Raw genomic sequence first — 26,090 nt, 5'->3', positions numbered from 1 at the left:
GATCTTATACCCAATTGACATGTGTGACAAGACTCCATGAGATCAATAAATATATGCATCTCCCAAAATGCAAGAGAGAATCAAGGAACACCCCCCCCTCCCCCAATGTATAATTTGACACTTTATAGCCACTTGCCAATTTCGGGCTTATTTTTGAAAGTAGTATTTATGTCCACATAAGCCTATAATCTGATTGCAGATCTAGAAAGTAGACGAAAAACTATGCACTTTCAAAAAAAATGGAACCTGATTATGTGTCTAGATGAGCCCATACTAAGCATTTGAAGTGGCAAAAATTAGGATTTGCGATTTGCAGAAAAATTTAGGAACAAAGATCTCAAACAACCAGCACCAATGTGTAGATCATGAAATTCTACCCCAAAACAAAACAAAAAAATTGCTCAAAAAAAGTAGTTTGTATGAGGGAGATATTGTTGTTTGAAAATCACTACTATAATTATTTTTCCTGAATCACCATCGTTCCGCCTCCAAAAATCAAATGACTCTAAATTTCACCTCAGATGTTCAATTTTGATGAAACAAAAGTCAATTTGGGGGTTTTTTGACCTTTTGAATGTGATGCAAATATCTAATTTGCACCAGCAAGCTCCAATATTCACCTGCAAAAAATCTCTCCTATTGGCTTGATGGCCACAAAAAATTAGAAAAAAATACAAATCCGAAAAAAATTGCAGAGATACAAATGAAAAAAATGCAAATCTGAAATAATCATACCAATTCTACAAATCAGGCCTTTGGGTGTCGGTTTGCAAAAAAAAATGGCCTCAATTTTGACTATTTCCCAACATAAGCGAATTTATAGTCAATTTTCACCGAATCAACTCTCCGAACGCAATGGTGAGGTCCGCTTTGGCTCTAGACGCTCCCAATAGTTGTGGATACTCCAGATTTGGATCAAGGTGTCCTCAAAGAGGTGAAGCAAGATCGGTCTCCAATGGCTATGAAATGGCGCTCCTATGGCTCTGATACCATGTAAGAATTTTCCTTAGGAAAAAATTGCCCAAGATCAAGGAACTCAAGCACAAGCACAACAGTAGACCAAAAGAGTATGATCAATATGAAAATTAATATCTCAAAACATGTTATGTGCATACACACTAGGAGTGTCTGTATATAAAGGCCTCTAAGATGCATCTAGAATGTCTCTAGAAAGAGTTAGGAGACAAGCATGACAACTAAGCACACATCCACCAAAAGTGGATTATCCTCCATTGTAGATGAGAGGATAAGTATGACAAGGTGTATCTTATGTAGAGATGTTAGAGACACCATGTGCTTAATTAGAGTTGCTAACTCTTGTGTTGTCAACAAGACAACTCATAAGAGTACACATACTCCTAGGTGTCAAACTAATAAATAATAAAATAATGCATTAACCTAAGTAAACTTAAGTAAAGTGTAAATAGTGAATACTTATTTACACCAAAACTACCCTACACCTTACCCTTTCCCACATGTGACTCTTGTATGTTTTCTCTCATGTTACCTTTTTCATAATTTCCCCACTTATCAGATTCATGAGCCTCCTTTTATATGCTCACACATGTAAGCATGTCTAGCCATCTTCATCATGACATGTCATCCTCTCAAGCCTCCACTTATGACAATGTTAAATATTCAATCCTTCATTTTTTCTCATATTCTTAGCCTCCAATTTCATCATTGTAGACGCATAAATTGAAACCTTCGACTTCCATTTTTAGTGGTCTACTTGCTAGTAATTTCTCGTTATTTTGTTGTAAAATATCTATCCATGATATTTTTTTTATATTGATGTGAAGAGTAATCCATGTCCATTCAGCTCATTTACAATTCAGATTTAGGAGTGAATCGTGGAAGAGGGTAGCTTTTACTTTGGCTTAATCAAAGGGGCAAGGTGACTTAAACTAAATAATTAGTTTTCTTTCTTTATCTTCGTGTACTATCTTATTTCATGAAATCCTTGAAATGTTTTGCCCCTTATGGTTGATATTTCCATTTATGCACTCAAAATTTCAATAATCTCAATTATTTTTTATTGAAACGCTTTTTTATCTAGGCTATTTCCATGCTCTAAAGGTATAGTAGATGGTTTCAAATTTGATACACATATTTTCTAGAACTTGTAATTTGAAAGGCATTTCCAATTAGTTCTTATATTGAGAAATATTAAGGCTTTGTTTGGGCTTTTATAAGCAATTTGTGATACTTTGTGTAATTTACAATGATGTTAATTATTTGCAATCATTAAATTAAAAAAATATCTTTTATATAATTGTATCTTGTCAACTTTTTAAGTATTTCAATCAAGACCACTTTGTATTTTAACAAATTATTATGAATTGTTAGATCATATTTGTTTAGGGGGTAGGATTGCCAAGAAAGATGAAGATGGGATGGTTCATTGACAATATTGAGGTACTTCAATATTTTTTGACGCTTCTCTTACTCCTTTTCATATTGATAAGAAAAGCAATTAAGGAGATGTGGGAAGCTCTTGCAAAATTGTACAATCAAGTTGATCAGGTTACTATATATAAAATAGATAACAATCTCTTTAACATAGATCTAAAAAGTTAAAATGTTGACAATGTCCAAGAATATGTCATTATAGAAAATAATCTAATAGCACACAACTCAAACATTTTAGTATTAGAAACATGATTTATAATCAATCTATATATTTGCGAGTGACAACCAATATATACATGCTTGTAGGAAAGGATCTATTCACAAGGGTGAAGGATTCGACGATGTTGTGCTCCACTTTCCCTTATCATCAACTAATCTCCTTTATATTTGTCAAATTGTATGGTGGGACAAGAATTAGCGTAGAGTTCACACCAAATTCTATTGTCATTTGAAATTCACTTAGCAATGATATTGTCACAATCAAGGGACAAAAAAATGGCTATGATTATACACCTCACATTTTGCTCATGATGGTATTTTGACTAATGTTTAAGCTTAAAGCATCTGGTATGGACATTTGTTCAAGGTATAGTCATTTAAACCATGGCATCCTTCCCTCAACTAAGATCATTGAGATGTGTGTATTTTCCATCCCCACCTTTGGAACATGCTCTACAATTGCAGCTTGTGACCACCTTCAATTAGGATAGGGACATCTTAGTTGATTATGTCACCTTTCACCACCAACATCACTAAATTCAAGCTAGGAATGAGAAGAAATCATCCATGCATATTTGGCTTTACTTTTCCTAAAGAAAAATAATTGTTCAACATCTTTTATCATTTTTTAACATTAATTATCATCAACAATTAATGTGAGATATTGCAAATTAAAGGGTCTACATGATCTCTCTTTTACTCTTATAAAAGGTGTATGGTGGGGAAAGGGGCCAACTTTTGGCTCATATTGAAACCTTATCCTTTTCATAACTTACAAAGCATCATGCCCTCAAGAGGAAAGAGTTCCTTATGTACATTTTTTCCTTTATTTTCTCTATTTGCATCTTGATTCATTTGAGGTTTAAGAAGTTGGTTCAGAGCCACAATTGAGAGCCACGAGTGAATTAAGAGGGGGGGTCATTTGTGGAAGCACCAACGGAAGGCAGAAATTGAATTTCTAGGTAGGTGTCAATTGCAGGTTTTGGCAACGAAAGGCAGTGGAGGAAACTCAGTGGAGAGGGAAAGTTTCAACGGGTGAATATGCAGAGGGCAGCTTTTGGTGGGTGAAGACAAAGGGTTTGACATTCAACAAACAACAGGGCAGAAAAGACAACAATCTGGGACCACATATAAGCACAAGAAAGGAGACAAGTCAAGTCCACAAGGAGCAGCAGATGACAAAGTAGGAGAAACAAAATTTTATTATTATTTTATCAAATATCGAGATTAGAGGTTGGACTCTACAAACTATCTTTTCTTTCTTTTCTTTCCTATTGTATTTGTTTATGAAGGGGTTGGAACCCAAAAACTGCATTCATCTTTTCTCTCACAACAAAACAAGCACCACACATAAACACACAGTGAACACAAACACAGAGAGATTCTACATCTAGGTTAAGAAAGAAAAATATTGTGAGGTTAAGAATAGGAGGCCCTACACAAAATATTCAGGATCAGGACAAGCAGCAGTATGGGAACCTAAACTAGTATTTGAACACTCTCAGGACGACACAGTGGTCACTCTACAGTCCTCAAATGCAATCACAACCAAGGGCTCTCGCAGATCATCAATACATCTTGCCTAAAAAATAGCAGGAAGAGCATCACAATGTAAACACCAAATTCATTTTTGTTAATGAAAAACAATACCTAGGGATATTTAAACGGAGACAGATCCGAAAGAAGAAGAAACAACTGCGGAAGAGGAAACTTATCATGATTTTACCAAGGATAGCTAAAAACCTCCTAATAACCGACACAAAGGAACAAGCAAAAGATGTTTCACCAATACAAGAGGAATCTTAGGTGATAGGGATTCCTACAATAAAAGATGGAGCAAATAAATGAACTTGCGAGGGGAGTTTTGTACAAGAACCTTACAGCCCCTCCTCCTCTCCTCTACTTTGGTCTTCAGAAACATATGTAAATGACCTTATGGACATGAAAAGAAGGGTAGAAGACTTGGAGGAGAAAGAACAGCAGGATAGAGAAAGGTTATAGGAGGTCACAAAAACCAACTAGGAACTTGAAAGAGAAAATAAATGGTTGAAAAAGCAGGTCTTAAATCTTCAAGGCGACATCAAGAGAGGGCAGCAAGAAATAATAACTATCAAACAGGCTTTGAATGAAGGAAAAGTGACAATAGAAAATAACTCGGAAAAAATAATTAAATCAGATACCACCACAAAATAAGAGGAAGTTCAAATAACATTAGCAAGCATGGTGCTAAGAGAAAATGAATCAAAAGAACAAATAAAAGAAGCAAAATCATGGGCAAGAGTGGTCAAGGAACCATCCATGGAATAGAAGGAAGTCATTCAAAAACAAGTCAGGAGACAAATCAGAGAGGAGAAGGAAATACAAGAAATGGTTGTAAACATCATTATCAAAGGCTTAAAAGACTGGGGAATGTGAGAAAACAGAAATTTTGACACATGACTTCCTTAGGGACAAACTAAAATTGATAGGTAAAATCCGACAAGCAAATAGAATTGGGAGAAGTATGGGAATGGGGAAAAATAGACATGTGAGAGTTACTTTCAGCAGCATACAAGATAAGAGTGCAGTCTTGATGAACAGGGGGTTACTCAAAGACACCCAAACATACTTAGACGAGGATTTAACCATTAACCAGCAAGAGGAAAGGAGGAAAGAGTGGGAGAAAGTAAAATCAGCAAGGGCCGCCAACAAACGAGCTTGGATGAAAAATGGTAAAGCACAGATTGCTGACAAATCAGCGAATTAGAAATAGGAACTTAGGGCCCCAAGAGAGTATCTAAACATGGTGAGTTGGAATTGTAGAGGAAATCCATGGAGAAGAGGACTGGGGTTGGAGCCCATAGCAGAGGGACAAGACATTATTTGTCTCATAGAAACACATGAACATGATGGATTTAGGATTTCAGATTTCAAAGGGTACAATAAAATCTTCGTGTGGAATGAAGAAACAAAGACAAGTAAAGGTCATGGAAGGATTACCATCTTGATAAAAGATATGTGGAACAAAATCATAAAATTGGAGAAAAAAGATCCAAATAAACAATTTATCTGGCTAAAGATTGAAGATGATGAGGAGATCACATGGCTAGCAGCGTGCTATTTTGCACCAAAAGGCTCTAAATTCTACAAAAAGAGACATGTAGACAACAAAGATCCATTTGCAGCTTTAAAGAAAGATGTGTTTTCCTTTAATCAAACTGGTAACACAATCCGTCTAGGAGATTTTAATGCTAGGACAACAAGTAACCAGGCTATTCAATTGGGCATCGATCTAACAGAGGACAACAACCCTTGTGGCTAAAAGAAGATGATAACAATATCAACAAATGGACTTCACAGGATGAAAAAGGTGGTATCTCACTTTGGGGTTGAACTCTTAGGACTATGCAGCCTCCATGGGCTAGTTGTGTGTAATGGTATGAAGATGTGGCCTAAATCAAAGAAATTTACTTGCAAAATGCATAACAAAAAAAGTGTGGTAGACTATCTAATATGCTTGCAATCAATCATCACCAAAGTAGTTGATTTCAAAGTTAAACAATGTCCCATAGAACTAAATTCAGACCATATGCCTCTCTATATTAAATACAATATGAACATCAAAAGATTGAAAAGTGATCAAGTTCTAGATGCAAGCACAAAAGGCCATAAAGAGGGCAAGATTCTTATAAACAATGATAATAAAAAGATATTTTACATTGCTCTTGAACAACAGCTCCAAATGCAGCATGACATCATGAATATCAAAGAAAACAGTGATAAGAAAAGTCACATCAACAGCACTTTTATAATCTCACTAATTAAGGAAGCACTAAAGGGTTGCAAGAGAACAAGAATAAAGAAGAGCATCTCAAACACTTTCCTGACTAATCCATGGTATGACGAAGAATGCAAGGCTGCAAAAAGAAAACGTAAAGGAAAAAAAGAAAACAAAACAATCATAAGAGAGTACAAGCAGCTAATCAAATCCAAAAAAGAAAAATGTGTGATTAATCGAAGGAAGGAGCTAATCATGTTAGGAAAGCACAATCCTAAAGATTTTTTGAGGAAGTTACAAGCAGCTAGGAAACAGGTGGAAAATAAAATTATAGATTCTCAATGGTTAGAGTATGCAAAGACTCTTTATGAGAGACCGAAGGAGGAAGTTTCACTTCCCAAAACCACCAATTCGGATGAACTTTTTTCTGATGAAGACATTACTCTAGGGATAAAGAGATTAGCAAGTGAAAAAGCTCAAGATATTGATGGGTGGCAAGCTGAATTTCTAAAGCGAGGGACAGATTTGTTGACTCCACACATCAAGAACATTTTTAGCATGGTCACGCAAGGCTGGTTTCCCATGGAGTGGACCACCAATGTTGTTATTCCTCTCCATAAGAGCGGAGATGTCCACAACCCTTCCAACTACCGCACCATCATGATAAACCCACTATTTAGAAAACTCTACAGGAGTATGGTAGAGCAAAGAATTAGTGGAAGGGCAAAAAAAGAAGGGAAAAGAGCTATGGGACATGCAGGTTTCAAACCAAAAAATTCCACCATTGATCATTGCATTACCCTAAAGTTCCTCATTAAAAAATGTGGGATAAACAGGGGGACAAGGCTTTTTGTTGCTTTGTTTACTTTAAGAAAGCTTTCGACACTGTCCCTAGGGATAAGTTATGGAATAAGATGGAAGAATTAGACGTCCCATCAAAATATAGAGCTGTTGTTTATAAACTTTATGAACAAGTTAAAGTGAAAATCAGAACCAAAGTGGGCATGTCAGAATGCTTTGGCAGTGACATAGGGGTTAAACAGAGATGCTTGTTGTCACCTACCTTGTTTGGCCTCTATATTGACAAGTTAGAGGAGTGGCTAAACAAAGCCAATGGAGAGGGAATTCAGCTGACTGATTATGAGGGAATTCAGCTGACTGATTATGTGAACAAATTGCTTTTATATGCCAATAACCTCATTCTCATTGCTAAAATAGCACAAGGGCTAAGGAAACATCTGAAGAACTTAGAAACCTTTTGCACGGAGGTAGGGATGGAGGTCAACACTTTTAAGACCAAAATCATGGTCTTCTCCTTGAAGAAGAGAAAACAACAATGCACTTTCATATTTAATGAGAAAGCACTAGAAATTATAGAAGAATACAAGTATTTGGGGATAGATTTTCATTATCGGCTCAGTTGGGAACCATGCAGAGCAAAAAGGATAGAAAGGGGATGGAAGGCATCTTATCTTCTTCAAAACAGGTGTAGGACAACAGAGTTATGAGACTGGAACACTAAGAAAACCCTCTTTGGGTCACTGGTGATACCAGTTATTTTATATGGCAACAAGGTATGGGGGAGCAGTTTATCAAACCATAAGTGGCGACAAATTGAAAGGATTCAAAAACACTTTATTACAACTAATCTCATAATCAAATCCAGTCTCATAGGAGATTATTTTAGCGAAGGCAGGCATGTTCCCAATGGAGGCCTCAGCAATTGTTAAATTGTTGCGCTATCTAAAGAAGGTGAGTAAAATGGATGCACATCGCTGGCCTAGTAGGGTGGTTGACGAAAAACTGGCTTGTCGGAAGAAGACATCGAAGAAACAAAATGATAAATTGTTCAATAAGTGGAACATTAACTACCAAGAATGTCCGAAAAACAATTCTGAAATTAAAAAGTGGGTGACAAGAAAATTCAAATCTATCATGTGGGAAAATCAATTAGGTAGAAAAAAAGCTTATTATGTCAAAAAAAATTAATCCTACATGCGAACATGATGACAGAGAATATTTAGGAGTAGAGATCAAAGGAAAGGCAAGAATCCTAGTCGCTCAATTGAGATTTGGTTCCCACCATTTGAGATGTGAAATCGATAGATGGAAGGTCCCTAAAGAAGAGTGGGAGGACAAAATTTGTAGATTTTGCAACAAGGGTGTGGTGTAAACAAAGAGGCACTATCTGAAGGATTGTACAACATACGAAGACATTCGCAGCCATACAAAGAAACGTTAAAAGTGAACAACATAAAAGACCTTTTCGAAAGACCAAGACTCCTCGAGGGGGCCATTTTACTTATGCAAAATCACAACAAAAGAGACAAGTTGGAGAAATCGCATCACACTGACTAGGAGTTCTATGCAGGTCCCTTAGGCTTATGGCCTCGTAGACGTCATTAAAAATCTTTCATTTTCATTTCATTTCTATGGGTATCTCATCAATTCATAGTTAAAATCCATCACTAAATACTTGCAAGTATCCCCATTCTTCAAAAATTGCACCTAAGAGGGGGGTCTTGGTGTGAAAAGGTACATCCACCCCTAATCACATAAGTTCTTAAAACAATTTATATTTATTCTTCCCAAATCAGAACATGAGACATGCCACAATCTCATGTTGTCGTGTCACTCATATATTAAGAGTTTCCCATTGTGTATATATGCATACGTCAACAAAATTGATGCAGGAGCATCCAGAGGTATAAGGGCAATCCTGTGTCACCAAAAAAAATGTACTTAGACTTAGTTTCTATTTCATGTCTTTACATTTTTGGATACCCATTTGGCTCAAATAAAGGTTCCAACTCTCATAGTTCAACTACCAGTGCATTTGAAAATCTCGAAAAAATAGGAGCATGCAATTTGGCCATCATTTTGGTGACCTAGAAGGTGTGACTTGGCCAGATGAATGTAATTGAGATTTAGAGCATTCCAGAAAAAGAATCAGGTCAAAAGGCCCCACGGTTTGAAAGTTATTGCAGTTTTTTGAGTTTTGGAGACCTCCTAAGAATGCTTCAAAGTCAGGTTTGGGGCATTAAATGACCTCAAAAAGGGTCGAAAAATGGAGGACGAGCGAAGCTGGTCCATAGGGCTATAGAGCGCTTCGAGAGCTTTCCAAAAATGTAAACGGTTCGTCAATCGGAGCTACGGTTCAAAAGTTATGCCTTCCGAAAGTTCGGCTACCGTTTCTGGATTCTTCTAGATTTGCACCGACTTCTAAGGCGGCTTCTGGAACCTTCTATTCTGTCGGTGGATGCCTACTAGCACTTTCTAGAATGTACTCCTAGTCCTTAACCCTCCGGGGTCTATTTAAAGAGATTTTTGGCATTGTAAAAGGCAGTTCGGATTGGAGCTTGAGAGGAGGTGCTAAAAGGAGAAATATTCTCCAGAGTTATGCTATTGTAAGCCCGTAGGGCATGTTTTGAAGTTTATTTTCTCTGCACTGTTTGTACTAGCTAATTTTCTCAGTTAGTATAATTTCCCCTTTCTATTGTGTCCATTCTGTTGTTGGGTTGTGTCCCCATCAAGTGGTATCAGAGCAGGTTTTCCTGAGTGTGTAGACAGAGCGCCGACTGTGAGGCAGTTTGCACCAGGACTGTGTGGTTGTGGGTTCGAGTTAAAAGATGCCTCCACGAAGAGAGCGTGGCAGAAGGGCCAGAGCTATTGATCCTGAGGAGGTTAGAGCCCTCCAGAGACAGGTACAAGCATTGCAAGAGGAGCTTCGTAGAGGAGCAAATATTGCCGTAGATGACAATAGTGAGGATGAGAATGAAGAGGAAGTAATGGAAGTTGACGGGGAAGTTCTGAATCCTGTAGAGGAAAGGCTTTTTAGGGCCATTACTAGGTTTGGGAAAAGACCTACAATTGAAGTGGGTATATTTTCGGGAAATTTGAAACCAGATGAGTTGATCGATTGGATCAATGAACTGGAAGAATACTTTGAGTATGAGGATATAAGGGACCCAGATAGGGTTAAGTTTGCAAATGCCAAACTGAAAGGCCATGCCAAAATCTGGTGGCAAGAAGTTCAACTGGAAAGACTTAGAAGAGGAAAGGAGAAGATCACAAGATGGGATCGCATGGTGGACAAATTGAAGAAGCAGTTCATTCCTGTGGACTACGAGCTTGATCTGTTTAAGAAGATGTATGGGTTAAAACAAGCAGGAAGATCAGTCCAAGAATATACAGAGGAGTTTTACCGACTCCTGATTAGAGCGGGGCATGCAGAAGCAAATAAGGGGAAGGTGGCACGTTATATCAGTGGGTTGCGACCTAACATCCAGGAGGAATTAAGTCTGGTAAGAATGACCAGCGTTGAAGAAGCATACCAGTTTGCCCTACGAGTTGAAGAGAAGCTGAGTAAAAGGTTTGAAGGAAGACAAAGAGGGCGCGGTCAAGGAGGAAGGGGAAGCGGTAGATCATCTGGAGGCCGCAATGAAACTCAAAAGAAAAATGAAGATGAGGGTACTAGCAGGAACCAGAGGAATGAGGGTTTCAACCGCTCCCGTGATCAAGACTTTGAAAATCAAAGAGGAAGAGGTAGAGGACGTGGACAAGGAAGAGGAGGCTTCCGTGGTACCTGTTTCCATTGCAATGAAGAAGGTCATCGTGCCTTTGAATGCCCTCAACGACAAGGAAGGACAGATAGGAGAGCTGAGGGCCAAGCTAGGGTTGCTCATGTGGATGAGGATGCACAATCATCACATTCAGAGGATGCAGAAAGAGGAGAGACCTTGGTAAATGAAAGAGTCCTACTAAGTGGTGAAAATGAACCAGGACAACGGAGGAGTTTGTTCCATACCAGATGCAAGTGTGAGGATAAATGTTGTGATGTGATCATTGATAGTGGTAGCACTGATAACTTGGTATCCAAAGAGATGGTCTCTAAGCTGAAGCTCAAGAGGGAGAAACATCCCCAACCCTATCGGATTTCTTGGGTAAAAGATGATCATAAGGTCCTGGTAAGTGAACAATGTTTAGTAGAATTCAAAATTGGAAATTACCATGATGAAGTTCTCTATGATGTTATTTCGATGGATGTTTGCCATCTATTGTTGGGTAGACCATGGCAGTTTGATAGACATGCAATACATGATGGACATGCAAACACATACTCTCTGACAAAGGATGGAGTTTGCCACAAATTGAAGCCCATGAAAAAGGAAGGTGAAAAGGTATGTAGCAATGCTAGGATTTGTCTTGTTGATGGAAGGAAGTTTTTAGATGGTATGAAACATCAGCGTATGTGCTATGCTTTGATTCCTAAGAAAGATAAAGAAGGTAGTAGTGAAATACCATTTGAAGTTTCAAATTTACTAGGGGAATTTGGAGATATTATCTCTGATAATGTTCCAGATGGATTGCCACCAGTAAGGCAAATCAGTCATTAGATAGATCTGATTCCAGGAGCTAGTTTGCCTAACAAGGCTGCTCACAGGATGACTCCTACTGAAACAGAGGAGCTAAATAGACAGGTTCAGGAGCTGTTGAGGAAGGGCTTGATTCGAGAAAGCCTGAGTCCATGTGCAGTACCTGCAGTACTCGCACCAAAAAAGGATGGAGAGTGGAGGATGTGTACAGATTCCCGAGCTATAAATAGGATAACCATCAAGTACCGATTTCCTTTGCCAAGGATGGATGATCTTATGGACTGCTTGAGTGGAGCTGAGTACTTCACAAAGATAGATCTGAAGAGTGGCTATCATCAGATACAGATTCGAGAAGGAGATGAGTGGAAAACACCCTTCAAGACCAAGGAGGGTCTTTATGAGTGGTTAGTCATGCCCTTTGGATTGACGAACGCCCCAAGCACCTTCATGCGGCTCATGAATGAGGTACTTAAGAAGTTCTTGAGAAAATTTGTTATTGTCTATTTGGATGATATTTTAATTTTCAGCAAGACTTTGAAAGAACATTTACTGCATATTCGTAGTGTCCTTGAAAGGCTAAGGGAAGAGAAACTGTTAATTAATCTAAAGAAGTGTGTCTTTGCAAAAAGGGAGTTAGTCTATTTGGGATTTGTTATATCACCAGAAGGTCTCCAAATGGATCCAGAGAAGGTAAAAGCCATCTTGGAATGGCCTACTCCAAGGTCTGCTACTGAGGTAAGATCATTTCATGGTCTGGTTAGTTTTTACAGGAAGTTTATTAAGAATTTCAATGGCATATGTGCACCCCTAACTGATACAATAAGAGGGGATAGAAAAGAGTTCAAATGGACTGCAGCAGCTGCAAGAAGTTTTGAATTGCTAAAGAAGAAGGTGACTGAACAGCCTGTGTTGGCACTTCCAGATTTTAGAAAAGTATTCCAGGTGGATTGTGATGCTAGTGGTAGCGCTATTGGGGCTGTATTAAGCCAAGAAGGTAAGCCTATTGCATATTTTAGTGAAAAATTGAATGATGCAAAAAAGAAGTATTCTGTTTATGATCAAGAGTTCTATGCAATAGTTCAGGCCTTAAAGAAATGGAGGCATTATTTATTGCCAAAGGAATTTGTTTTGTATACTGATCATCAGGCATTACAGTACCTAAATAGCCAAGGTAAATTGAATCAGAGGCATATGAAGTGGGTAGAATTCTTGCAGAGTTATACATTTGTGTTGAAGCATAGAAGTGGAAAATCTAACAGGGTTGCAGATGCATTAAGTAGGAGACAGTTGTTGCTTACAACAATGCAGGTTGAAGTAGTTGGGTTTGATGAACTCAAGAATTTATACCCCGAGGATCCTGATTTTGCTGAAGCATGGAAAGCTTGTAAAGAACCTGTTGCTGTAGATAGAACCAAGTGGTTAGACTATTTGATTCAGGATGGCATGTTGTTCAAAGGTAGTCAATTGTGCATTCCAAGGAGTTCCATGAGGGAAAATCTGATTAAGGAGAAACACAGTGGAGGGATGGCAGGACATTTTGGTCGGGATAAGACTATTGCCATTCTTAGAGAACATTATTTTTGGCCTCAAATTACACAGGATGTGAAGAAGTTTGTACAGAGTTGCCAGGTTTGTCAAGTTGCCAAGGGGTTTAGTCACAATACTGGCCTATATCAGCCATTGCCTGTTCCATCAAGGCCATGGGAGGACATAAGTATGGATTTTGTTCTTGGATTGCCAAGGACACAAAGGGGTAATGACTCAGTATTCATGGTGGTTGATAGGTTCTCCAAAATGGCACATTTATTCCATGCCACAAAACTCATGATGCTGTCCATATTGCAGACTTGTTTTTCAAAGAGGTGGTAAGACTACATGGTCTTCCAAGGAGTATAGTTTCCGACCGAGATACTAAATTTGTGGGGTATTTCTGGAGGACATTGTGGAAAAAGTTGAGAACAGATTTGAAATTCAGTTCCACGCATCACCCACAGACTGATGGCCAAACAGAAGTGGTAAATAGAAGTCTGGGCAATTTGCTGAGATGTTTAGTTGGAGATAAGCCCAAGGGATGGGATTTGATTCTACCACAGGCAGAGTTTGCTTATAATAACTCTGTAAATAGGAGTACTGGAAAATCACCATTTCAAATTGTATATGGAAATAGCCCAAGGACTGCACCAGAATTGAGGAAGATAAAACAAGGGGAGAGAACAAGTGCTGAAGCTGAGAAATTTGCTGAACACATCAAGCGTCTACATGAGGAGGTTCAAGCACACATTATCAAGATGAATTAAGAGTATAAAGCTAGGGCTGATGCAAGGAGAAGACATAAGGAATTCCAAGTAGGAGATCTAGTCATGGTGCACTTACGAAAAGAAAGATTTCCAGTTGGTACTTACAACAAGCTGAAAATGAAGAAATTTGGCCCCTGCAAAATTTTGAAGAAACATAACTCAGGAAATGCATATGAGGTGGAGCTGCCAGATGGTATTCACATTTCTCCCATTTTCAACATTGCAGATTTAACAGAGTATCATGATGATGGTGCAAATGAAGAGCTGGTTTTAGAGCCATGTCCAATTCCTGCTTCTAAGGAGGAGATAGAAGACATTCTAGATCATCGTGTGGGTAGAAGTACCAGAAACAGGCAGTATGAAGAGTATTTGGTCAAATGGAAAAGACGACCGATCGAGGACTCAACTTGGATTTCAGCAGCTGAGGTTTCCCATTTGGGATTTCCTCTACCATCCATAAAGTGACAGGGTCACTTTTCACTCTACCCTGGGTGTCTGATGCAGGAGCATCCAGAGGTATAAGGGCAATCATGTGTCACCAAAATAAATGTACTTAGACTTAGTTTCTATTTCATGTCTTTACATTTTTGGATACCCATTTGGCTCAAATAAAGGTTCCAACTCTCATAGTTCAACTACCAGTGCATTTGAAAATCCCGAAAAAATAGGAGCATGCAATTTGGCCATCATTTTGGTGACCTAGAAGGTGTGACCTGGCCAGATGAATGTAATTGAGATTTAGAGCATTCCAGAAAAAGAATCAAGTCAAAAGGCCCCACGGTTTGAAAGTTATTGCAGTTTTTCGAGTTTTGGAGACCTAAGAATGCTTCAAAGTCAGGTTTGGGGCATTAAATGACCTCAAAAAGGGTCGAAAAATGGGGGACGAGCGAAGCTGGTCCATAGGGCTATAGAGCGCTTCGAGAGCTTTCCAAAAATGTAAACGGTTCGTCAATCGGAGCTACGGTTCAAAAGTTATGCCTCCCGAAAGTTCGGCTACCGTTTCTGGATTCTTCTAGATTTGCACCGACTTCTAACGCGGCTTCTGGAACCTTCTATTTTGTCGGTGGATGCCTACTAGCACTTTCTAGAATGTACTCCTAGTCCTTAACCCTCCGGGGTCTATTTAAGGAGATTTTTGGCATTGTAAAAGGCAGTTCGGATTGGAGCTTGAGAGGAGGTGCTAAAAGGAGAAATATTCTCCAGAGTTATACTATTGTAAGCCCGTAGGGCATGTTTTGAAGTTTATTTTCTCTGCACTGTTTGTACTAGCTAATTTTCTCAGTTAGTATAATTTCCCCTTTCTATTGTGTCCATTCTGTTGTTGGGTTGTGTCCCCATCAAAAATACAACTCCTCTCATCTTTTAGTAGTAGAAATCTCCTAGTTATAATTGACCAATTTTTTTTCCCAATTTCCAAGTTGGAACATTCTAATAGAACTTAATATATAATCACAGCTAAAGGAACAACACACACTGATGTGCACAAAACCGATGCCAAATTGTATGCATTATGTAACTATAAAAGTCCAATTTCGCCAACATTTTCAAAACAGAATATGCTCCTCTGTTTGCTCATCTGTTCATGTAAAAAGGACGCATGAAAGTTGACAAAATCCACTAATATACAAATGAGCAAAACAAGGAAGATGGCATAGATCATTTGGCACAACACAAAACACCTGGTGTGCACTTTGTATTTGCACATGTACAATTGTGTCATGAATCATTCAGGTAAATTTCTTATGAATTGGAAAAAAATTGTTTACACTATTTACGGTTAATAGAAGAATGGTGCCTAGGTAACTAAATTACATTGGGCTTTGAAATAAGATTGGTAAATAACTTTTCGGACTTGCAATATAATTGGGACTTCTTGAGGGAAACGGTTCCCCGGGACAATATTTAGGCTAAGATATTCTGCCTGGCTGCAATGTGAAGACATTCTTACATCCAAGGCATCACTGCTTTCACATACAGAAAAACCACAAAGAATATGTGCTTGACTGTTCCTACGCTCCAGTGCTTGAAATAACATTATTCCAAATTGTGCCCTCTTGCATGGGAATAAAAACCCAATAATTTGATAATAAAAATGTTATCATTATCTTGCAGATACAGGCAGAAAAACCTTGTTTAAAGAGTAACGCCTGTACTGAATGAGTGAGATATTTAGCCATACGGGGTACATTCCAACATGGCTAACATCGAGATTTGATTGGGGCTCACATGATATACATCTGATTGTTGGAGGCCAATGGCTAGATACTGTAACTGCTTACAGTCCAATCAACTGTATGTGGAGACACTAATAGCAGCCTTAAATGCTCTGAATATACATCTTTTATATACTTCAAAGATGATTTTACAGGCGTCGTTTTTGTTGTGAGCCTGAATATGCATTCGGAAACCCACTACTGGGATCTTTTCTTCGAACCTGCTCCAATGATTCAAAAAATTTAATCAGAGATTCACAATACAAAAATGAATAATCGATAAAATGCATCATTAAAAAAAAAACCAGTTATATCCTTGAAAAGTGTCATAACAAATAGTGAGGACAGGAAAATCCTGACTGAATAAAAAACCTGTTGATGTGTTTGCTGAGGACCGCGTTGGAAAGCCATATTTGGATTGATTCCTGCCATGCTTGCTTGAGCACCTAAATTGAAACCAGCCATATTTGAATTTGGCATTCTCTGCATACCTACCATGGGCATTGGAGGCATTGGTCTAACAGCAGCCACAGCAGCAGCTGTTACAGAACCAGATACTGCTATCCCAGATGATACCTAAATTTTGAGTATGGTTTAACAATATGAATATTCACAAAAAATAGCCATGGCCACATTATCATTTAGCACTCAAGTGGGAGCTTGTGACTATAGGAAAAGAAAAAAGAGAAGTTGTTGGGTGAAATATACATTATGTATGCTTATTATTCATTGCCAATTACAACCCAAACCAAATCCAAGAAAAGTGATAATTTTAACAAACCATTACCTGAGAAGCCTGGGCAGTATTTGTCCCATCAAAATCTGCACTCTGGTCCACTGGGCGAGCTGGATATGTGACAATTTTTTCACCAGGTTGGCTATGTACAAGTGAACTGAGCATCGACGTCACACTTAATCATGATCAAATCAAAGACCATATAATACAAAACAATGCTTGACCTCATGTTTAAAATTTGTAGTTCTAAAATGGAACTTTACTTCTATGTAAACATAACAGCTTACAGTGGTCACATATCCAACTACAACACTGGGAATAGGGGAAAAGTCTTTTTCATCAGCATGAAAAGGCATATCAAAACTATAAGAAACAGATAAATAGACTTACTTGCGACCTGGTAAAGGATCAATTCGAAAATACCTGCAGATTATATAATTCACAAATCAATTTCAAATCAGGCAGCTCCCTAGTAATGGCAAATGCAGCATGTACTAATCTTTAATAAAACTGGGACAAATAAGATTAATACTAATGTTTTGCTCCATTAACTTAATAAAACTAAGACAAATAACACTACAAAATAATATGCAGAATAAATGCTATGAGCTAATGGAATGATGCTAAGATGGAAAATTTTGGAGGAAAATGTTGATAGATAGGAAGACGCAAGGGATTCACAAGAAAAAGAATATTTACATGGTGTCAGCCAAACTAAAGAAAAAATCAAAGATTATTCCCAAGGGACTTCAAGACATAAGGAATGTTATAGGATTCAGCAAGACATTTGACAAATACTTGGTTTCTTTAACTATGTTCCCCCAAGTTTCCAGGACGGGGACGGCAGGGGACAGCGGGACAGGTTTCCAGGATGGCAAAAAAAATTGTTGACTTTGGGGATGGAGGGGAACGGCAAATGGGGACAACTATATAACAATAGAGAAATTTAAAATATTTATATGAAAACATGGCTAAAGCATGTACTTCTATATAATAGAACCTTAAAATATAAGAATCAGCAGAATTCATATGCCAAATTTGTGTTACTTTGAGAGTCAAAGTCTAATTTGTTCTAGAAGCCAAAGTCAAAATCCCCTAGGTGTCCCCAAGTCTCCAAGACGTTTCCGGGACGGGGACGGCTGAAAATATACGGACACTGGAACTTTCTTACCAGTTCATAGCCTAACCAAGAACATGAAATACTGCTACAAACAAGCCAACAAATTAAAGGATTTCATGATCATGTGACATAAACTAAAAGTCAATCAATCCAGATTCTTCCATAATATCACCTAATCAAACTGGTTTTCATTGGGTTTTACCCATCTTTATTACAGTACTGTAGTGTATACTCCCATTTTATAAGCTTATCAATGTTGCATGGGTAGATGTTTTGTAAGCTGTTTGAAGTTTGAACTTAACTTGGCTACTTTTATGATACAGTAAAAATATTGAAGACCCTACTACATTCTTTGTATAGCTTGATACCACTTCTAATAGGCAGATCTTAACTCTGGCCAAATAAGCCTTGAATTGGCAATGTAATATGCATTTAGCTTTCTTATAAGTACAAAGAGGACAGATACAATCATACTCGTGATCCAAAGCATGTGCTGCTGAGATACGCCTGCGAGGATCATACCTGCAAACGGGTTGCAGCTATTAGCGTAAGAAATAAGAAATGAAAAGATCATGAAAGTCAACTAACAATTTAAAAAAATGAATTTAAACATTCATGAGGCACGCACTCAAGCATTTTTGAAAGAAGATCATAAGCTGGGCTCTTCGGGGGAAGATGAACAACATTATGTAAACCTGTATTTTCACTGATAGAGGAAACATGAATTGTCATTCAAAAATAGGTTACATAAGAAAGTTTTTAATATTACAGATCTAGATACAATTATTCCATTTCATAAATCAATTTTCCTTATCCAGGAACAGCAGACACTTCTCAAGCGGAAATTAATGAAACTCACTATCTGCGTGCTTGAATGTGTTGCTTATCTGTATTCCAATGTGGTAGATAGACCAGTGTTGGCCACTTTTCTGGTGTTGGGTGACCTGAATTACCAAGCCAGTCCAAAAGGTTCAAAAATTTAAAGAATGTAATATACATTGTAAATTATGTACACAGCAATGACAGGATTTAAGAAGCAGCTCTCAGGTATCTCATACCTAAGACCTTAAATATCTTGTCAAGTTGATCAAGCTGCATGAAATAATAGCTACATCAGACAACACAACTGTGTACTTCTGGCATATATATGTATGTATATGCGCGCGTGTGTGTACATATGAAGACAAAATTTTAACCTTATAGTTGCAATAGTCTCAAAATAGAAGAGCCTTATTCTATTGCCTGGAGAATGTGTGGAGTAAATATGATCAGACACCTGAAATGGATTTGGTGTAACTTTGACCTCCACGCCTTGAAAAAGTGGTTTTAGTGTCAACAGCTCTGCAAAAATACAACCTACGGCCCACATGTCTTTCAACAGTTTTAAGGAAATTTAACCTGCATAGAACTTCCATGACAATTTTGAAAGAAGGTAAAGCACAACTGCTCGTGAAAAAGGATACCAACAGCACTAGTGTAATGCTTTGCTCCAAGAAGTAGCTCTGGCGCGCGATACCATATGGTCACAACAACCTGTAGACATCACAAACTAAGCTCAAAGCCAGCAATAATCTATCAACAGAATAGAATTGTCTCGAGTTAACTACCTACATACTTTTGTTTGCATACTAGCTCGAAACATACTAAAATATGGTCTGAAATAGCCTATAATAAAAGGCAGTGACTGCCAACAATTTAAACCTTGAATATATTCTGCATCTGTCCCTCACAGATAGGTTAATGGCATAAATAATTATCATTAAATTTTGAAGCAAGAAAGAAAGGATAAAATATGCATGCAACAATTTTATTTTTTTAAATGTAAAAAATTAAAAATGGAGTAAAAGGAACTTCTGTATGTGATACAAACTGTGGAACAAACATGCATTATGGCATCATATCCTCAAAATTATTAGAGACTTTTCATTCAAGTTTTACTTCATAAACAAGTCAATCTTTGCTCTTAGTTGAAATAGTATATTATGCATCATAAAAAAACTGTTCAAACATGTGTCCTTTTCAATAGTTGCCAATTCATTATTTGAAACAACCTTAAGCAGAACAGTCTAACACAAGCATTTGTGGGTCTACTTTAAAGAGGAGATTGTCACCTTGTGTTTTTTGAATTTTCTATTCAAATAGCTTCCCATCATATTGAGGAGAGAGACCTCATTAATCAAGAAGAAGGTTGGAAGGGCTAAGCTATTTTCTTCAGAGCTAGCCACTCAAGGAAGAAACACTAAGACACCAAGTAATAAAATTTGGATTCTTACATCACATGCATCTTACAAGTTACAACTTTCAAATTTACAACTATTGATAATTTTATAAAATATGTTTGATACTTCTTTCAAACTCTCCAACATGTATTTTGTTGATTCTTTGTGAATAGATTGGGTTGCAAATAACCCAAATCTCCAAAGATTTTCCCTCTTGCATTTTGTGCCAACCTCGTAACTTTGTAATGCATCCCAATGTCAGTGCAATTGGAGTTTATTTGAAGCCATCCACACAAAGAAGAGGAACACATAAGTGACATTTGTCTTAAACAACCTTTGGCTCTACGGAAGATAGATAGAGGACAAATAAAAAGAGCTCATTGATCTGGAGGAGATTGATCCCTACAGCATTAGGAAAAGGTGGGATAAGCAGGCCCCGTTTTCTTTTTTTGAAGATGATATTCTTGATTTTGAGAGGAAGGATTTGAGGATATGGATGCAGTAGGAGATATTGGATTGGAAGGCATTGATGGGGCCGAGGCAAGGTTATTGCCATCTACTAGCAGGAAGGATGTCAAGCCACAACCTTCTGTGCCAAGCAAGGAGCCACAGTGAGCTCCAAGGATTAGAACCCTAACCTCTCCCAAAACTTTCACTAGATTAGGAAAGAGGAAAATGTAAAATGTTGTATTCTAATTCAGTAATATGTAATTTATGAATTGTCATGATGATTTTCAAAGACAATCATCACAATATCATAATATTGTTAGCTATTTATTGTATTTACCATCAATCATCAGGATATTGCATGATAATGTGATTTTGCACTTAGTTTGTATTTAAATATATTAAATTTAATGGAAATCACTTTTGCACTCATTTATAGACTCATTGGATAAATCTAATCTTTGAATTTTCAACAAAAAAAGATAGTTTCTAAAGAAATTTAAGTAATTTATAAAGTTTCTGAGTTTCTGCCTAGTCAAAATTTTTGGTTCTGTTGAATTTCACCAAGTCCCAGTCTACCATGTATGGACTAAATAATATATTAAGTTAAACCATGTCTTGGTATCCATTTATTTTGACATCTCTTTATATAAATTTGAGATTCTTTTAAAATATTTTTTATTATCTGATTATTTTTGCAAATATCATAACATATATTGTCCCTGGCAAAATGTACTGAACTTTGTATTGCCATATTAAAATTAAAACCAGGCAACTTAATTTGTATGTCGATCAACATCACCATTAATAAAAAGGTAACAATGATAACAATTGCAACAGGCAGCGGCCTCCAAAGGCAACCAAATCTATATTAATGGGAAGAAAGTATTTGAGCTTGCTGTTTCTGGATTCGATTGTGTAAAATATCTCATGGATTGTGGATTGTGGAAATCTTCTTGTTCATATAGGAAAAAGTATCCAAGTTGCATCATGCTACAGTCAGATGGATACCAACACAGCTAGTAGTGGATCAAAGTTGAACTTCAATGGGGCCTCCAAAGGAAACCCAGTGCTGACTAGGGGCGCATAATCGGAGATCAGGTTGGATTTGGCTATCAGTAGCATCATAATTTATTGCATACTGAAGATTGTATCAAGCATTACCTGATTATAAACAATTAGCCTATTTTTCAAATTTTCCATTAAACTAAGTGGTAAGGGAGAACTCCAAAGTTCTTGGAGAGAACAAGTTCAGTTTTGCAAGGTTGTTCATGACAATTGAGTTCAAATGGTCATATGGTATATGGTAATATGGTATTAGGGGACTGTTGATGCTTTTAAAATCAATTCCTGACCTTTTGGGAGCTCTCCAAGCTTCTTTGAATGGCAGGCTATTTTTAGTAAGTCATCAGCTGCCTCTGATCATGTCCTGAGTCTTCAGTACTGTGTTGGTATGACCAGGCTTTGATTTATGTGTCCTTTTATACTTTATGCTACTTGAATAAATTAATTTAATTATTTACATGTCTAATGTCAAATTATCAAAAAAACATCTTAGTGTAATTATTCATTAAAAACATGTTTTAAGCGAGATGGAAAACATGGATGCCTAGGGAAAGGGACCTTTTATACAAGACTAAAAATTATTAGTTTTCACAGTGGTCTTTGTGAGAGAAAAAGAAATTAATATATTTTGAAATAGGTTATTTCCCTTGAGAAGTTATAGAAGGAGGTTGTGGGCTCATCAGCAAGGTAAACTTGAGATGTTAATTTCTTTGTTGATGCAGTTTATCTAACTTGTGCCAAAGTTTTGTTGAGGATGAAACCCTCTTCAGATTTCTAGTTTTGAAGGGGAAAATCACCCTACCTAGTTGACATGGTTTCATCTAGAAATCACCATTGAGCTGCACAGAAGAATCATTATTTTAGGTTGCAAGTATAAATATTTATGCTCTGTTTTGAGTTGAAAAGATTTGGTTTCATTTTTATAGATTTGTTGAGGCGATTTAAAAAATCTTGTAACTGGCCATACACCTTTGTCAGGTCATACAGTTATGCTGATTGATTGAGGTGGCTTTCTTTTTAGTCTCTGTTGTTCTTTGAGTTGTCAAACCATTCCTTCCAGGCTGTACCAGTGAACAAGGGCAGATTTTTAGATTGTGTGTGATACTTATGTAGACTGTGCAAGCTAGAAATGGAGGGCTGTGAATTTTAGAGTGAAGTGCCAAATTTTAAGAGCTCAAGATACCCTTGGGTTGTTGTTAGTGATTTATGTTGTTTGGATGTGATCCTTGCTCATTCCCATGGACTCTTGACGAATTTTCTAGGTGTTGTATTTGCTGTTACAGTTATGCCAGCAGCCAAAAGTCCTCTGACTACCATATCAGATTTGTAATCATCATAGGGTGCAAGTGAGTATTAATTGGGAGTAGTTTGAATTGTACTTTGGCTGTTGTTTTGATGTTGGAAGTGTTGCTCTCATTTTTGAAGTGTTGAATTAGTATTTTAGAGTGTTTGCTGAGTTTCTTTGATATCAGATCTGAACAAATCATTGTTAATGGCAACAAGGTTAATTTTATCAGTTTTATCTATTTATCAGAAATCTGTTTCTTGATATAATTCCCTCAAGATTACATATATGTAATTCTTAGATCTTTTAATATTAATATCTGGCACTGCTATATCAATATGTATTAGCAGTATGTATGTTGAGTATCAATTATATTCGTTATACCAATTTTCTGCTATAACAGACTGACCGAACTATGACAATGCAGATTACACGTGCTAAAAGGGAAGACCCAATAATATGTTATCAAAGATGGGAAGAAACCATTGACCTCCAATTAGATGGCTTGAAGACTGAAGTATGCATGTGTTTGTTGCCTTTCAATCAATGTTACACCGGCGCGGGGGTGTGGCAATGCAGGGGGAAACAACAGGGGTGCGATGTTCAATGTTCAATTATCCAATTTAATGCTGATTTGCTATTTATGTTCAATGTTCAATGTTCCAATTTAATGCAATGTTCAATTGTTTACACTTTACATCTTAATATCTTATATTGCAATACATCTCTTCATAACTAGCATTTTAAGTACCATATGTATAGTATACACAACCCCCTCTCAATCCCCCACCACCATTCCCCCAACCGTCCCCAAATTAAGGCCCCTCTGTCCCCCCGTTCCGTCGTCCCCCCGTCCCCCAAGGCGATGTAACTATGATAACTATGTGATTTGGAAGGGAAGTCACGTCCCATGTAGGGACATGACTCTACCTGGCTTAAGCCACGTAGGGTCATGTCCATACATCGGATGTGCCCCTTCATAACAAACTGATTTACAAATCACTATAAAAATATACAACAATTCTGATTACTAGTTGTGGCGTTCCCTCTAACAGCCTGCGACTTCTCATATTGTCGCTAGCCATTGCCATGAACTTGGAATACGTGAGGAGGCATAGTCATGTAATTTGCCCTCTAGCTACTGACCGATCACCATAATAATAATCGATGACATGGAAGTATTATTGAAGGTAATGGTATCGGGTATAAAATTTATATATATATAATTTGAGGCTTCAAATAATATATATATATGTATGCACTTAAATTATTGATAGTCTAATAAATAATGATCAGGATGATATGTAAACAATACTGTAAATTCCTCTATGCAGATCGGGTCTTACTTTATACCTGATACCATTTACCTTCAATAATACTTCCATGATACCAATTATTATTATGGTGATCGGTCAATAGGCAACAGCCAAATTACATGACTTTGCCTCCTCATGTATTCCAAGATCATGGCAATGGGTAGCGACAATTTGAGAAATCACAGGTTGTTAAATGGAAAGCCACAACTAGTAATCAGTATTGTTGTATCTTCTTATTGTGGTTGGTAAATCAGTTTGTTATGGAGTGGCACGTCCAATGTATGGACATGACCCTACGTGGCTGAAGTCAGGCCCCTACATGGGACGCGACTTCCCTTCCAAATCACATATTTATAAACCCTCAACCTGCAGATTGAAAGCAGCGTTACCCAGGTGCGCTCACCCACGCTAAACCCCGCACCCCCACCCCCTCCCACACCGGGTGTGCATACTTCTCGGGTGCAAGTGCATCACACACCCACACTCAGCAACCACCACCAAAACACAGCTGCACCGGTAGCCGCACCCGGGCGGGACGTGGGTGCTTCCCAAGTGCAGGGTTGCATGCGGGGTGCGTCCAGCGACTAGCTCAAACAATCAAAAAAAATTAAAGTTTTTGAAAAAATTTTCAAAGCATGGGAACCCTAATTGGGTGCAGGTCCCATGAGGTCTATTTGAAGGCTTAATAAGGCCAATACACCTCATTTTCATTTCACATTTCCATTTCATTGTTTTGGAGCAGCTAGGAGCGAAGTGAACAAAAGAGGTTGGAGGAGTTTGTGAGAGCTTAGTGAGTGATTTTGCAAGGGACTGCAAGGTCAAGAGGAGCAAGAGGAGCAAGAAGATTTGATTTTGCAACTGTTTCATCAAATTCAAGGTAGGTTTTTTTATTATTTTACAGTATTTTTTTGTTTTAGAAATCAATTTATATTTTATTATTTACTTTCAGCTTTGCATATAAAAATTAATTTTCAAATGTTTCATGAATCATTCTTGAATCTTGTGTAAACTTCTACAGATTCTGATGACAAATCAGACTTCTAATGCAGAGAAAATAGGCACAAAATAACCCAGACAGTGAAACTGATATTCAGGATTTACTATGCTGAAGATACAACTGAGGATCCTGATATATAACTGGAATGAAGTTCTGAAATTCAGTAGATAACATGTGAGGACTGGAAGAGCTGGAGATCAGACTGTAGATGCTTTTTGTGTGTCTCCAGACTGCCTTCTCAACCCCGCCTATATACCCATATCATAGGGTGTCCCTTAAGGAACATCACCCTTAGCATTAACAGGTAATTAAAATACTCAAAGTCGGCGTCCTTAGGATAACATTAGTTAGCATTAACTAAGGTTAGTTAGGTAACACTAAAACCTGTTCCTTTTGATCACCAGCACCTCTAGAGTAGGTATAAGTAATTACCATGCCCTCTTAATGGAGTATAAGCAAATGAGAGTTAGGCACAATCTGCACCCGTAGACCTGTAGATTATTAGGTTAATTCCTTAACACTCCCTCTTAATCTGATAATCCTACAGAGAGATATTATAACTAGTAACATCAATGTAGATGTTAAGCAAGAATTAATACTCTATCTGTCTAACTCCACATAGCATCATAACA

The 26,090-nt window shown here is 37.5% G+C and overlaps 1 protein-coding gene across 1 annotated transcript in view; it reads right to left on the bottom strand.

The window, feature by feature from the left end:
* Positions 1-15,771: 15,771 nt before the first annotated feature.
* The window catches only part of CDKE;1 (cyclin-dependent kinase E;1), a 33,805-nt gene continuing 23,486 nt past the window's right edge, over positions 15,772-26,090 (bottom strand). The window contains exons 6-15 of the mRNA XM_089811387.1: positions 19,593-19,662; positions 19,406-19,500; positions 19,188-19,221; positions 18,989-19,073; positions 18,758-18,835; positions 18,604-18,651; positions 17,400-17,432; positions 17,061-17,166; positions 16,646-16,849; positions 15,772-16,494 (exon numbers count right to left, since the gene is read on the bottom strand). Coding sequence (XP_089667513.1) covers positions 16,423-16,494; positions 16,646-16,849; positions 17,061-17,166; positions 17,400-17,432; positions 18,604-18,651; positions 18,758-18,835; positions 18,989-19,073; positions 19,188-19,221; positions 19,406-19,500; positions 19,593-19,662 — 825 coding nt within the window. The 3' untranslated portion in view covers positions 15,772-16,422. The remainder of the gene's footprint in view (positions 16,495-16,645; positions 16,850-17,060; positions 17,167-17,399; positions 17,433-18,603; positions 18,652-18,757; positions 18,836-18,988; positions 19,074-19,187; positions 19,222-19,405; positions 19,501-19,592; positions 19,663-26,090) is intronic.

This window comes from Cupressus sempervirens, chromosome 11, assembly GCF_028749045.1.
Source record: "Cupressus sempervirens isolate cs-2001-9-10 chromosome 11, ASM2874904v1, whole genome shotgun sequence".
NCBI lineage: Eukaryota > Viridiplantae > Streptophyta > Pinopsida > Cupressales > Cupressaceae > Cupressus > Cupressus sempervirens.
Note: the sequence above shows the minus strand (reverse complement) of the source record. Positions and strands in the feature narration are given on the sequence as shown.